General features: G+C 41.7%; 1 protein-coding gene across 5 annotated transcripts; it reads right to left on the minus strand.

The window, feature by feature from the left end:
- Nucleotides 1-6500: 6500 nt before the first annotated feature.
- On the minus strand, nt 6501-12626 carry SPRY2 (sprouty RTK signaling antagonist 2). 5 transcript variants are annotated; one of them, XM_068676879.1, is made up of 3 exons: nt 9469-10827; nt 8800-8889; nt 6501-7704 (listed from the first exon to the last, which is right to left on the minus strand). In XM_068676879.1, the coding sequence occupies exon 3, from the start codon at nt 7651-7653 to the stop codon at nt 6712-6714; it is 942 nt and encodes a 313-aa protein (XP_068532980.1). In that variant the 5' UTR covers nt 7654-7704; nt 8800-8889; nt 9469-10827; the 3' UTR covers nt 6501-6711. The 5 variants fall into 5 exon arrangements, with proteins under 5 accessions (XP_068532980.1, XP_068532954.1, XP_068532986.1 ...); XM_068676853.1 differs by lacking the exons at nt 8800-8889; nt 9469-10827 and adding an exon at nt 11456-12626; XM_068676885.1 differs by lacking the exons at nt 8800-8889; nt 9469-10827 and adding an exon at nt 11287-11309.
- Nucleotides 12627-16028: the final 3402 nt, after the last annotated feature.

Genomic DNA, 16028 nt, shown 5'->3' on the forward strand with positions numbered 1-16028 from the left:
AGACTTTGTACTGTGATTGCATGAGAGAAAGGTTCAGGCACAATTCTAAAGGACTTCACTTTTTATACCATAACCTTCCAATTCCCTATCCGCCATACATGTTTCAGAGCACTTTAGAGAGTCTGCCACTTAAGACAAAAGGGTCTGAGGGAAGCACAAACACACCCCTCTCCCCCTCCAAGAGCCGTGGTGACAGTATTAGGCAGTATGCAGGTACATAACCTTTGGACGTGGCTGCAATATTATGGGATTCTCATGCATGGGTTTCACACTATGAAAACGATACTTCTCCAACAAAAAGTTAATAAAGAATAAAAACATATACACCATAAACAACTACCTAATCTCCCAAAGTTTTCTGTCTCCATCTGCAGAGCAGCATAGGTAGAAAACAGTAAGCTTACTTGTATAACAAACACTGCATTCAGCAAATTCTGCAAGAAAACACTGAACCTCCTGCTTCTCTTTACTTTTCTTCACTGCAGATAGGTGAGTACCCAAAGTGCATTCTTCATCCCTTAACTGCTCTACTTAACGCACTTCATAGTGTCAAATAAATCAGATAATAATAATAACCCCAACAATCCTTTAAATTGTCACTCTAAAATAATTAAACAAAATATGAAACAAAATGACCCAAAGCAAACAAAAACAGTTTCAAAATTTTCTCCTGTTTGCATTAGTTTATGCAAGATAAATGAAAAGGAATAACTTAGTTTGCTCTGTGCATGTGTTTGTGTATGCCAACTTTCACATGTCTTACATGTCGACAAGAAATAACAATACTTTAAAAAAATCAGTAACTGATAAAAAACTGTACTACACTGGAAGCTGACAAAGGTCCAATTTGATTTTTACACCTCAAGTAGAAATGTCTGTCTCAAAGTAGTAGTATTACATATACCCACTGAGTGCATTTAATTTACAGTACAACTAATTCTGAAACACAGATTGCTGTAGCCCGAACGTTTGACTTCATTTCTGAAGACAACAATGTTAAGTTTGAATGATCATTTAGAAATTTTCAATTGAAGTTTTTTTTGAGATATGCTAACAGGTCATCAGGATATTATTTTAACAGTAATCATATTGACAACCACGCAATTTATGTATGATCAGTGGGTATACACTGCTTCAGAGTTAGTCCTAATCAAAATAAAAAAGAGAGGGTAATTAAAAAAAAAAAAAAAAAAAAAAAACAACAAAAAACACCACACACATCTTCTTCCTTGTTCAAGCTGATTCAGCCTGATACATTTTGCCTGCAACATCTGATTTGCATCAAGTGCCTTCTCTTTTAATATATCTCAGGTGCACAGAGTGGTTTTGCAGTAGGCTTTCAGGAAAGCAGAGCTACAGTGATTATACAGTTTCTTACATTTTTCAAACAGATTTTCTCCCTTGGTGAGATTGTTTTAAAATGTAACTTTAGTTCCATGGTATTAAAATATCTATAAATAATCTATAAATTGCATTGTAAAATCTTGTAATTGTTGACAACTTCTACTGAAATGGGAACCATTTAATTCTAAAAGTTTAAACACGTTAGCCATAAGATTCTCTAATTAGCACACGGGATTTCAGTTAAAATGAACAACAACAACAAAAAAAATCCTGTAGGAGAGGCAAAGAAACTTTGGGTATGTAGTACAGTCTCCTGCCTTTTCCAAAGGCTGTAAACTACCAAACTCCCATCAAGTGAAATCCATTCTACCTATGCCTGTAGGTAATTGCATTGGCTTTCTCAACAATGCCTATGACAGAGGAACAGTAAATACCAAATATTTTTATTGTAGTAAGACCTCTGTTTCTGACATCTGAAGCAGAACAACACTAAATTAAAACACAGGGTAACTACTTAAAGACACACAAAATATTCTCTAGCAATAAAAGCCATACTAAAGAAATGAAAAGAGGATGTTTTCTGGAACTGTGTATTTCAATGTCACATGAATGGAAAAACACTTTATATCTCTCTAAAGTGCAGGATCATTTTTTCCACCTTGTCTTAGACTTTATAGGGTGTATACTAATGAGAATGTTGCACCCTCCTCTTTCACCTCTTGTCCCAGTAAGTGGCGGTAAACCCTTATGTATTAAGGTGAGGAAGGGTCAAGTGGAGGGACAGGGACCAGGACCAAAGGGAAGAAATATAAAGAGAGAAATAAGATTAATACATAGAGGGTCTCCTCAGACTGAAACAATGCTTTTGGAAAAAAGAAATACTATATATGTGCCCAGAGTTTTCATGTCAAAGAGTCTTAATTTCAATGAGATATCTTTTTTTTTTTCTAAATTTCCTGTTTTAAATCAGATTATGCACAGTTCCAGTTTTCTAATTAAAACAACAACAACAAATGTACTGCTTATTTTTCTATGAAAAACAATGGAAAAATAAAAAAGGAAGCAAATTGAGTATTTTCATTAGTAAGGATTTGATATGTTTTTTCACTATTTAATCTACCTGTGACCCCAACCTGCAATTAATTTATTTAAGATGAGCCAATACACAGCTGACATTTTCAGTAAGAAGTCTATCCAACTCCTATTCATACAGACATTACTCAATCAAGGATGCTCTCATATTCAGCCAATTTCTTTCTGGGTCTTTGCTCCAGTGTCTGATTGAGAAATTAGTCTCAGAAAATGAGATCATTATTACTCACTGTACCTGCACACATCTAGGAACATCTGAGACAAGACAGACTGTTCAAATCCTTCTTCCTCAACAATTAATTCCTAAAAATAATTGAATGTTCTACTGCAGTGCAGAAATGGATTCTATTCTCCCCCATCATTTAAGAACAAGTCCTAAAATTTCACTCATCACAAAAACTAATAATTTTGTATTTTCCAAAGTGAAAATTATATCAGTTCATGTCATGCATTAAAAAAAAAAAAAAAAAAAAAAAAGCAAATCATGCATGGTGCAGTAAGTGATCAGTACCTTGCTACTGTCAAATCACTTCCACCTCAGACAAGCTGATGGTTTGGTAAGAAAGTGTAAAAGAACTATGGAATTAATCTTCCTGACCACATAACTACTGTACTGTTCATTTGAAGAATTTTGTCTTTTGAAGACTGATTAGGTAACTCACTTGAATATGTAAATACTCACCTGAATATGATCTCAAATCCTTGAAGAACACATTTTATTTCCATCTAAAGTACTATACCTTTTTATTTTCCACTTGAATCAAAGTTTCTTTTTCTTTTTTACAGCTATGATCACTATCTCAAAAAAGAAATTATAATCAGCCTCAAACCATTAAAGAGCAAAATAAAAAATTTGCTTGAGGATATTAATAGAGACATTCCTAAGTTACTGTACAAGCAAATTTGATGTATTTATTTGTAGCTCACACCATATAGAAAAATAATTTGCTATAAGCTATTTGTTTCCATTGTTACTATAGCCAACTGTCAGTCCAATCCTGCAAGTCTCTAACTTTATGCAAACATTACAATGACATCAGAATTCATAAAAGGTTCACAGATCAAAACACTAAAGCAACAACACAACAAATGGAGCAGTAAGAAGGGTTTTCCCCTCTCTCCTGTCTTAATAGCTCTCTTAAAATCAAAGTTCTATAGGGTGTATATCTGGCACAGCTTTTACTGTTATCCTCAAAACCTGTGTACGGAAAATTTTCCTTTTATAGACCTAGACTTTCCTATCTCAAAGGACAAAGCAGGTATGCTTTAATAACATTATCTCAATCCACTTGAAAAGCCCTCTTAATTCTTACTGAAACAATCTAATCTATTTGAGGCAAGATTTTGGTTTTATTTAGAATAGTAAAGCTTATCTAATTAAGTGTAATATTAGGTTGTTAACTAACATGCAGAAGCCAACTTTTAAGAGTCTACTGCACACATGTTAATTTATACTAACAGAAGCCTAAATCCCAGAACACCAGTTAGACCAATGTACTGCATAATGCCATCTTCCTGTGTATACCTTCATTCCCAAGTGTCATATATACAACCTAATTCACTAGTAGCATGCTTACTATACTGAGCATGCTTACTATACTGAGGAGGAATGTACTAGTTATCCTCACTAAGAACCAGTGTTCAATGTCAAGACCAGCTTCAAATTTCACTATCAACAGGAAGATGGTTTTCCCTTTCCATTAGACCCTAAGTAGTTAAAATATTTGTTAGTATACAAAACAAAACAAAACAATTGCAGTATTATAATTTCTTTAAGAGGACTTGGAGTTGCACCCTTCTTGACTGCTACACTGCTCAGCCATGCTGCAGTTTGAAAGTTTCACCCTCAGCTTTCCTTAGAGATACCTTCCTTGAGTGAAATATAAGTCACTGAAAAGTTAGGGCTAATCTTCAGTATTGTCAAGTTCATTAATACAATGAAAAGAATGGGTACACTGTGTACAAAAATCAGTGTTGTGTTGGTTTCCAAAATACAGCCTAAAGGTCAAAGATTTCCCCAATGAATGGGCTAGTTGATTATTCCCAGGCTTGTTTTCAACCAGCATGATTGCAAGTCTAACCAAGGACTGTTTAAGCTTTAGCACCTGATTTTTGAATTAGAACAGAGGAAGGTTACCAACCCCTTCAAAATTTCAGAAGAAAATTTCTGTTAATAAAAATAAATTAAAAATCCCTGTTTGTCAGCAACAAAACACAATCCCACGTATATACCCCAACATAATATACTGACACACTTTAGGAATAGACAAATTACTCATGTCATGTAACGTAAGCTACCTTCTTCCTGGCAAATTAGACTCAGAAGGCTAAATATATACTCTTTGTCTCTGTATACCAAATTATCCAGACACTTCATGCAAGAGGAAAGAAAACCAGCTTTTTTTTTTTTTTTTTTCTTTTTCTTTTCTTTTCACTAGAGAGGTAAGGAGGAAAGAAAGGGAGAGAATGAGCAAGGCCTATGTCTCATCTATTTTTGTTTTGCACACTAGTCAGGACTTGCACTTTTTAATTTCATTTGATGACTGATAACCAATACACACAAACACACAGATTTTTGAATACTGCAATGTAAATTGCTTCAAACACCAGATCACAGATTAAAATTCAGGAGCAAAAAGATGTAACATTTACTTGATGCTCTGTTTTTAAACCTTTAGTGAATAACTAAATTTATTAGTTATAATTTGTTTTTGTTGGAGAGAGTTCAGAAAAGGCTGTGAGATTTTTCTATGCATCAGCTTAAAAATACTTACAACTATTTCTTGAATGTCAGCTTAAGAAATGTATAAAGAAAATTCAACATTAAGACCTCTAAACTTTGAGAGACATGCTCAGAACAGGAAATGATAGTTTGTTAATAAAGAAAGGTAAATCATTCTCTAGACTTCCAGTGGGAAACTTGGCAGGAAAAGGATTTTGACCTCAGTGGAAGGTAACTGCCACAAATGACAAATCAAGAAACTTTCTTCTTACAAGTGAAGCAAATGTTTGACATAAGGCTGGACCACATTCAGACCTACCATTCCCTGTGGTCTATTCTTCTGCTTTTAACAAATAATTCTGCAAGGTTTTGCACCCACTATATCAATTTTCCTTTTTTTTTTTTTTTTTTTTTTGGATGATTACTTATTTCCTATCATAAGCACAAAAGCTCATCACTTATAGAATAGGTCAAGCTTTCAGTGCCTATTAGTCCTAGTCTGGAATGAAATAATGCATTTTCCTGTTCCATTTTCCTTCTCTGATGTAGGAACAGCATATGTGACATTTGTGTAAAGGAAGTGAAAATCATGCATTATTTTCAGATGAAGCAGTAAACAAATAAATGTACACTTGGAGTACACTTCTATTTTGTTTTTCCAGATGATCAGATTAAAGTCACTGTGACTATATTATTTTGAAGTACTGGTTTTCCCTACTCAGAACAATAAATGGGGGGAAAAAAAATGACAAGTAGCCCAGTTTAATTTCAAACGTTAATATATTTTCTATTTTATAGTGAACATATGCATCGTTCACCCCTTATTTGCAGCAACTATGACGTCCTCATAAAAAGGGGTGACATTTGTAAGATGCCTCTTAAAATAAATATTTCTTTTTATAAAATAATAAAACTTCAAATAAATATTCTTTACACTAAACAATATGTTGAAAAAAATTAGAAAATAAAGGCTGAATTTTACTGTAACTGTACAATATACATGAAGTCCAAAGGGAAATCAGAGTCTTGTAATAGGTTTCTGTAAGACAAAATACAATCTAAAAACATACTGATTGATTCACATTCTTCCGAATGTACAACATATTAGTATAATATTTTGTGACTGTGCCATGTCTTATGACACTAATTACTTTTTCACAGTTGAAAATATTATTGTATATACAAAAATATAGCACATTATCTCTGGCAGAAAACAATGAAAAAAGGGAGTCATTTGCTAATTTACAAATTTTTGCAAGTACTATTCACAAACAATAGAGTTGCCTAGGAGTGTCTGTGTTGCTTTAGCTTATGCAATATGTGGGTCACAATGTACTGTATCCCTTTTTTTTTTTTTCTTTCCCTGTATCCCACTAGCTGGATTCTAGCAAGCATATCAGTTAAGATGGCACACAAAGAGAAAAGCATGTCACTGCAAATAGCAAAGTGTATCCCCAACCCTTCTACTACAGTGCCAAGACCATAGTTGCTTAGTTGGTTGCATATGTGTGTTAAAATAATCCTTATTACTTGACTATTTCCGATTAGTGATGCTATGTTGGCTTTTCAAAGTTCCTGGGGGGGACACTGGGAACTTTGCAGCAAACTGTGTTTGAGTGTTTACAGCGGCACCCAGGCCTATTTACGCGGTCGTAACAGCCCTGGCACAATTTAAGGCAACCCTTGGCTGGCAGGTAACACCACAAGCAAGGCAGAAAGAGGGACACCACACCCATGGCAGACCATCTAGTGCAGCAATGCGACTGACTGCAAGAGCAGGGGTTGTCAGCACAGTTGTCCTCATCATCATTAGAGCAGTGATAGAAGAGGCCCTTCACACAGCAAACACAAGTCCCGTAATCAACCACGTTCTGTGCTGAGCAAAGACACTGCTTGTCACAGATCCAACATGATGGGAGGGTCCTTGGATAAGTGCACTCCTTACACTTGCATTTCCCACAGTCCTCACACCTGTAGCTGTGCGTTCCCAAGTCTTCTTTGCTCAGTGGCTTCAGCTCACTTGACTTGAGCTCAGACTTGGGCTGCATTCGGATTATCCCGTCAGCCAGCGGCCCTGAAGATGATCCTAGAAGTCTTTGTTCGGAGGAATTACTGCTCGTACTTGTCCTCGTACTGCTCCGTGAACCTGTGCTGACTGTGCTGATGGAGCGGGACAGAGGTGCCCGAGGAGAAACGTGGGTTTGCATGTGCTGAATCCGGCTAAAATGACGATGTTCAGGCAAGCCATGGGGCCTTTCATTTTTGGGTTGGGTTGCTAGGCGAGGAGTGGACTTGACCCCAGGCCGTGGAGCCACTGTCGGTCCCTCTGTGTACTCATTTGTGTTTCGGATGGCTCTGATCTGGTCCAAGGACAAGACGTGAACCTGCTGTGCCAGGACATCCCTCAGATCGGGCTCCCCGTGTGGTCTCCCACTGTCACGTCGAGCCTGTAGCAAGACCTGCGACCCACTACCGTGCTGAGCTCTTGTCTCCATCAGTGCCCGGAAGCGTGCTCACTCCAGCAGGCTTAGAACACATCTGAAATCCTGGAGCAACAAAGAGAGGATTCACTAATTGCAACACATCTCATGCTTTCCAGCAGCCCTTCCAGCCTGCAGGATCCCACAGAACTGCACACATTCAAGCAATGAATCAGCCATTAAAAAAGGAGTCACATCTAGGATGGAGTGTAGCAGGGGTCAGCTGAATATGCCTCACTTGGCCTGTTTAGGCTACTCTTGAGGAGAGCTTAAAGAAGATTCTGTTCTAGGTCCATGTATTTTAACTCACAGCTCTAGAAAGTCTAGGCATTACACCTGATAACCAAGACTTCCCAGGCCATCTTCTGGTTAGACTGCAGGTTCTAATGTGGGTAAATTTCAGCTATGTGAAGTGACTCTTCACATGATACTACCGAAAAACTTATTTTACATTAAATAATAATAATAATAATAAAAAAAGCCTGAAAGTATTTAGCAAGTGTAATGTGACCTGCTGATGACAGACATAATTCTCCAATTTTGTTTAAAACTGGATAATATTTTGGTAGGCTAGTCTCTTTACACATTAAACTTTACATGATGTAAATAGGAAATTTTAGTTTAATACTAATGGTCCCAAGAAAAACACTAAATAGCAATAAAATGTTTGAGGTTAGACATTAAATGAGTTAGTGCTACCAAAAACTTCAACAGCAGAAGTAAAAATATCTTTCTCCAATATTTTAGTGTGTGTCATACTTGTGTACACCACTACGATTGTTATTTTAAGGATCAATACTACAAAAGCAATGCTACCAGTTTTATTTTTTTTTAAAACATGTAAAAAATTCCATAGACTACATTTCCAATTGTGAATATGACCAAGAGTGGCTTGTGGGACAGAGGCATCGACAATACAATAAAACAAAGCTAGCATCCAAGATTTGATTGCAATTATTACTTTAAAGGATCATTAACTACAAAGTTGAAATGCAAACTGAAGAATTTAAATGGAAAGCCAGTAAAAGACCCAGAATATGTGAACTTGTACATAACTAACTTCCACATTAAAATATGCACAAGTTTCAAGCACTGACCTCTAAATAGTTAGTATTTGTTTTGCCTTTATCATATTTTAAAGCTGTTCCCAAATCCAATTACCTATACAAAAATCCAGAACAATATTTTACAATTAAAACCCAAGCAGGAACCAAACTTCTTACAAGGACCACACAATGTCTTCAGTTATACCTAGAAAGAGCACCATAGTGTTACCCTGTACACATCAGTTACCAAAAATAATACTATACCACAGTATAATAAAATATAGCCAAACACTTTAACAATGAATATCTCAAAACACTGTCTTTATTCTAACAGCAGCAGAAAACATTTAACATTTTAACTCCTGGCATCCTACCCTCAAGTATGTTTTCTTTCAAAAAAAAAAAAAAAAGTTTTAAGAGTGACCTAACGCTTTAAATACTGCCAAATCCTGGTTTTGCAGGCAGTGTCATGGTGCCCCCCTCCCAAATAAAATAAAATAAAATAAAATAAAATGTCTTGCAAAGTTGTCTTGAAGCACTGTTTCTGTTTTCTTCAAAGTAAAGTTTTAAAGTATAAAATGCTTCAGCAAACTGGCTAAGTAGGCATTCCCTCGTCTAAAACTGTCTCGAGATAAAAAAGAATGTAAAATACGTTCCCCATCCTTGAGAGCAACCGGTAACCCTATATGCCCTCCACCCTCTACCCCCCGCCCAGACTTTAGCCAGCAAAGCTCCTGCCTCTCCAGCAGTGACAACCCAGCGCAAAAGCGGAGCTGACCCTGACCTGCGAGGCGCTTAAAACGACCCCAGTCTCGGCGGCAGAGCCCCCCTCAGACGCACAGGTGGGAGCTGGAGGAGAAGCTCTGGCACTTTGCTGCCTCCATCTCCCTGCAGCAGGTGGGGCGCGGCAGCCCCCCGCCCGCCGAAGCTGCAGGCAAGGCAGCGGCCCCGTAAGTGCAGACAACCTGGAGATAAAGAGGAGACATCCCCTGGGCTGGGAGGTGGGAAGGGGCGGCCGCAGCCGACTTATCAGGAAAGTCAACCCCACGTTTCCTTTTAACTCTTCCCCCCCGTGCCCTCCCCCGAAAGATGCTAAAGAAGCCTTCCCCTGCCGGGTAATGCCCGGCGCCCTGCAGACGGTTTGAGACAACACCCCCAGGACAGCTGGGTAAAGGCAGATTACCCCCTCTCGCCTCGCCATAAGCATCCCTTCAGGTCCACAAAGCTCCTCTCGCTTTACCCATTCTCAGCGAGTTGTCTGAACTTCAGTTCCCCCCTCCCGCCCCTGCCCAGGAGGCATTTCTAGCTGAACATCAGTCCTAGCCGGGCGGTCTGCCTTCCTCTCTCTTTGATAGATCTGCTAACAGGTCAAGATGTAAAGCTCCAGCACGTTTATTTGCAAACACACGTATGCCTGAAAACTCCTCTGACCCACCACTTCTCGCCTTTCCATCCACCAAGCCCAGGGAAGCAGCGCTGGCCTTTTTGTGTGTGCGTGTGGGTGATAACACCATTCCCCACTTCCAAAAGCCAAAGTCCACTCTCGCAGAGCTCAAGTGCCATGATTGCTAACTTTTCCTAGCTGGGATTTTCAAAAGGGCGAGCGGGGGGCCGGGTTTTGTGCTCGCAAGTTTGGGGAACTGCGAAGCACAAGGGGCTTCTTGCTTGCTGTGGAAAAACCCCGTGTCTCGCTGGCTGGGAGAAGGAGAGCCTAAGGGGGAGAAGTCCTCTGGCCGTGAATTTCTGTTTTGTGTCCGGAGCCTGTGCAAGGCACCCCCACCCCCATCCCCACCGCACACACACCAACCACCTCCTCTTCTTTCAAAGTGCTTTGAAACCCCCATTAAGGGCCGAGTGTGTGATCGGACTATGGATTAGGGCAAAAGGGACTTTACCATCGGGGTGGGGCAAACTGACACACAAATAACTTGCAGAAAACACCAGCAGGTTTTTTTTTTTTTTTTTTTTTTTTTTTTTTGTATGAGGGCTGCTGCACAGTAAACCCACCAAAACGTTAAAAAAAAATAAAAAATAATAGAAGCTTCCCTACTCCTCCACACATGCACTCTGCACACTTTAACGTGGGGGGAGAAGTTTCCCCGTCTTCTGGATCGAATTAATTTCATCACACGAGAAATATACATGTACACACACACACACACATATTTATCCCAGGCGTGCACTCACTTCCGAATTGCACGGATCTCCCAACGCCACGACAAGACGGGCGTAAATCACGCACTGGAAGGCGGGGTGCTCGCTCTCCCTCGGGCCGGGGGGCACAAGCAGCCCCTGCCCTCGCCACCCCCGCCGCGCCCTCCCTTCACCCCCCGGGGGCTCGTCGGAAGCCCCCACGCGTGCCCGGCGGGGCTGGGGCGCTCAGGACCGCCCGTGTCCTGCTCCTCGCAGCAGGGAGATCGCGTCGCAGCCCCCCGCCTCCCCTTGCAGACCCCGCTGCCACTGCCTGCGACCCCCGCGCAGTCCCGCGGCCCCCGCGCAGCTTTCCGCCCCCCGCGGCACCCCAGCGGGGCGCAAACGCGGCTCAGCCCGCAAAACCCCAGCGGAGCTCCCCCCCCCGAGAGAAACCGCTCCGAAATCCCACCTCCAGCTCCTCTCTGGGAAAGGAAGGAGAGGGGAAGGGGGGAGAGGGAGAACCTGTGCGAATGGAAAAGGGATCGGCCTCAAACATTTCCACGAGTTTTCTTGGAGCAACCAAGGGGGGGGGGGGGTTACTGAAAAGCTTGTTTTGCAAAGAAGGAAAAGGCTCTCACCGTGATCGCGGCGCTGCACCAAACCCCTCTCTCTCTTGTATTTTCTTCTTCCTGCGGTTTGCAAATAAATCCAGCCCTAAAGCAAAAAAAAATTCTTTTCCAAACTCTGCTTTAGTCCAACTTGCAAATTAGAGTAAGAATGATCACCATGTAAAAAGTCCAGAGCAAAGTTAGGTCCCTATCCCCAGATCGATTATAAATACGTGTGTGCGCGTATATACTATAATAATAATAAAAACACCTCTCCGGATCTGGATGGGTTTTCTTTGCTCCTAAAAAGAAATCACTCTCACATACACTTTCCTTTTTTCGTCAATGAACAGGAGGCCGAATCGCCAATACCAAGTCACTTTTTTGTTGTTGTTGCAAATGATCGAGAGGAAGGGGAAAGCCAAAGAAAACAAAATGAAGTGGATCTAAAATAAAATCCCAAAGCTTTCTTCCACTGAGCTCCTCCAAAAAAGCAACTTGTGCAATGTAGCCGTTCTGCTGAGAGGCTGCTCGCTGCAAGCTCCTCTACCCTCTCTCCCTCTAGCTTTCTCGCTCCCTCTGCGAGCGTGTGTTGCAGGCAGCGCTGTGGTTTGCAATCGGGGGGGTGTTTTGGGAGCGCAGCGGATTTGTGGTGGTGGTTGTTGTTGTGTGTTTGGAGGAGGTGGAGGAGGAGGAGGAGGAAGATTTGAGATCTGAGCTGTAGGGGCTCGGCGTTTTTCTGCTCGCTCGCTCTCCCCCTCTCTCTCTTTTTCTTTCCGGAGGAGGTAGGGTGATCTCTCTGCAAAAGCAGCAGTAAATGGCGTCATGTGGATCTGAGGAGGAACAGAGCAGTTGTTGTCCCAGAGGATATATCGCATCCGGTCCCAGCTCATTGGCTCTGCGGGGCTACATTCACTGGCGCTCCCAGCGCCCTGCCAGCACTCCGAGCTGTGGGAGGCATTCAAAAGGGCAGCGCTGCCTCCGCCACCAGCACCGCTGCCACCAGCGCCCCGGCCCCGGCCTGGGGAGCCCCGCAGTCCCGCTCCCGGGGCCCCGCTGCCGCGGCCGCGCCGCCGCCCGGCTCCACCGGAGGCTGCTCCGTGCACGCTCGCACGGCGCTCGGGGCTGCTTTTGTGCTCGCGTGTGTTTATTCAGAGGCAGGCAGCGCTCGCTTTACAGGGCGGCCCAGGGGAGCTGACTTCTCCCGGGCAAGGAGACCCGTTCCCAGGTGCTTCCCTTCCCCCACTCCTGCCCCCCCCCCCCCCCACACACACTCACTCACTCAGTGGAATAAAACTTTAACTTTCTGTTCCCCCCCCCCCCCCAACACCACCCCTTCCTTTTCAGCAACAAGCCCCTGGCCAAGCCGGGGAGGAGGAAGAAGGGCTGCATATTCCTCGGGGCGTTGTGCCGCAGCTGAAAACGCAGGGGTGCGGAGCGGGGCCCCGGGCTCCGCAAGAGTGGGGGTGGTCGGGGGGGGGGGAAAGCAGCAAATCCCCCGCAGGGTTTGCGGCGGGGGCCCGGGCCAGGCTGCTGACAGCGAGCCGCGGTGCTTTCCGTGCCCCGGGCGACGGGGGAGGGGGTAGGATTAATTTTTATTTTATTTTATTTTATTTTATTTTATTTTATTTTATTTTATTTTATTTTATTTTATTTTATTTTATTTATTTTATTTTATTTTATATTTTTATTTTATTTGTTTTTCTTTATTTCATTTCATTTTACTTTGTTTCCTTTTACTTTACTTGTTTAGGTTGCTTTTTTTAAAAAAGAAAAAAATAAAACTTGGTTGCTGTTGTTCTAGTTAATGCCCTTTCGCCTGTGGGAGCAGCTCCCAAACGTGACTGTTCATCTTCTGAGCGTCCCCTAACACGGTGCCCTTTGGGCGAGCTTCAGTCACCAACGGGGCCACTGTCGCAGGCCCCGGGCATCTTGCTCCTACATGTATCTTTAAGCGCGCAAAGCAGCGTATCCACGTAGGCATGCACAGAGTGCTAATATGCCCGTATCACGTGTGGCCCTGCTTAAAATATACACGGCGTGCAGAGCAGTAATGCATTGCATTATTTACATGAGCTACTCTCGGTGCAAAAAAAATCCAACAGCCCTTTTTAAAATACCGGAGGCATTTTGCAAGCACTTCCTCTTCTACACCTGCTAGTCACCACTTTTTGAATGAGGTGGTCGTTATTAATAAACATAGAAGAAGAAGAAAAAAAAAAAGAGCAGTATAATACACTGACGGCCTTCAGGTTTTCATAATTTTCTAGGTCGGTATCCATTCTTCCGCAGTAACACTGTGCAGCCACACGTTATTTTTCGTAGTCACTTCACTGGGGGATGCATCGGGTAGCACAGGTCCACATTCGTCTCCCACGGGGACTTCACAAGCATATTCTGGGCACAATGCTGCTGCCCCGGCTCGGATGCTGCCCCCTTCCCGTCCCCACCCTACTCGCCCCGGGGGAGACGCGGATGGAGCCTCTCTGCCGGAGCCCTGAGGAGCTCAGGGATCGCTTTTAGGGAGGGCTCCCCGCCAGAAGGAGTGCAGGGGTGCGCGGAAGGAGGACGGGGACAGACACACGGAGCCCCCCGTGGGAGCCCTAGGCCCTTAACGCTCTGCAGTGGGCGATCATCAGGATCCCCAGAGTTGGGGGTGTTGGGGGACGAGGTGTTGGGGGGCATCGTTTGCAAAGCGAAGGGCAGAAGGAAGCTCCCTGCTTGGAGCCGCACTGCAGAGCGTGCCTGTGGATTCGCCGCGGGTGGACCCGCACATCCTCAGGGGAGCACTGCATGGTCAGGACTCTTGTTTCCTCGAGGAAATCCACGGGGTTCATCCGTGAAGGATGTGCACAGGTTAAAACACTAAACACTGGACAGACAGAAGGCACGATGTTAATTTCACTTTGCTGTGGAAAGAGAGAAAAATCACTTCCTCCCACATAGTAAAGCCAAAAATATGTAAAGAACTCTTTGTATGAGTCTGTTAGATTATTTCTCAGCATATAAATGGAGTACATAAACTGAAAAAATCATAATAACATTTTTTTTTTTTAAATGGGGCAGTCAGTGGTGCAATCAGCAATTTAAATGCCAGTTCTCAAGTACAGGTGTATACACTTAATATAGTGAGTAGTCCTAATAACGGATATGAAAACAGTGAAGCTGTTTGTATTCGTAGAGCCAGTCAAGTGTGCAAAATGGTGAAGTATCAATCTCATCGGAAAAAAAAAAAAAAAAAAAGAGAGAGAGAGAGAACATAAAAAGTAAAAGCATACATACAGCATCCTACTATTGCTTAGTTTGAAAGAGAAGCACCAAACCTGCAAAGATTTGTGCACCAGATTATCTACTTAGCTTGCATACAGATAATCAATAACAATGTACAGGTATGAAAAATTAAGCATACATACATATATATATATATTTTTTTTTTCATATTGCGATCTCAAAGCTGAATTCACAGACCTTTAATTTGACGATTTTTTGAGACCAGCTTTCACAGGATTACATACATCACTCACATTTCACGGTTCTTGTAATGGACAGTGGGTTAATGCATGTGACTATGTTTCCCCTAGTGGTTTGCTCTAACAACTGCAAGATCTTTTTTTTTTTTTTTTTTTGCTTTTAGCCGAAGCAGACCTTGAATACATTCTCAGCACAGGAATGTAGCTGTTGTACATATATGTGTACACAAACACACACGTTTGTATATAGATACATATATATGTTTATGATTTCTTAGAATAGGAGCAATTCCAGTGACTTCAGGTGAAGGGTTGGGCTGAGGGAGGTCTATAATGTGAGATCTATCTGAAATAGTTGAAACTTTTCATCAACATCCTGAAATTGTCTCATAAGATTTTACTTTATTTAATTTTCTGACCCAAGACCCAACAACAGTTTGTATGCCCTCTTTCTGTAGAGGAAATGGGAGTTCATTCATAAGTAAGGAACCGATTCTAACAAGGGAATAAATGTGAAGTGAATCTGCTGACTGCCAGAACTTTTTGTGCATTAGCTCATGAGTTAATGCACTGATAGAAGGATATTGATTCTGCACATCCTGGAAGGACTAAGTTTGGCTACATGCTGCTTCTAATGCCCTGCATTTCTTTAGAAACTTAAAACTTTAATTGATTGCCTTTCATGTCTGTAACTTTTTATTTTTTTTTAAAAAAAAAAGGTAATGCACATAAGAGAGTTACAGAATTTTTTATAGCAGTTTGTGATTAGCTGCAAAGCTTTTTGCCTACTGATAGTTCACTAAGATTCTCAGGGCAGACCAGGACACTTAGATGTAGTGTACAGAAAAACAGAGAAGTCTTTATGGTGAATGGATGGATTTTTTTTTTAATGGAGAAAAATATATATATATACCTGTGATTCAATACCATTAGTTTTGCTTTTGTGGTTTTCTTTGTAATTTACTCAGGAGACATCCCAGAATTCCTTAAGACTAGAAAATTAGTGAAGGCAATACATTCAGCATGCTACTGGGAACTCATTCTGGTGGGACAAGGAACAACATTGTTACATGTGAAAAACAATAAATGCTACTTGGGTTTGGAATATGCATGGTCTGCATCTACTGAAAGTT

This window comes from Anas acuta, chromosome 1, assembly GCF_963932015.1.
Source record: "Anas acuta chromosome 1, bAnaAcu1.1, whole genome shotgun sequence".
Classification (NCBI taxonomy): Eukaryota; Metazoa; Chordata; class Aves; order Anseriformes; family Anatidae; genus Anas; species Anas acuta.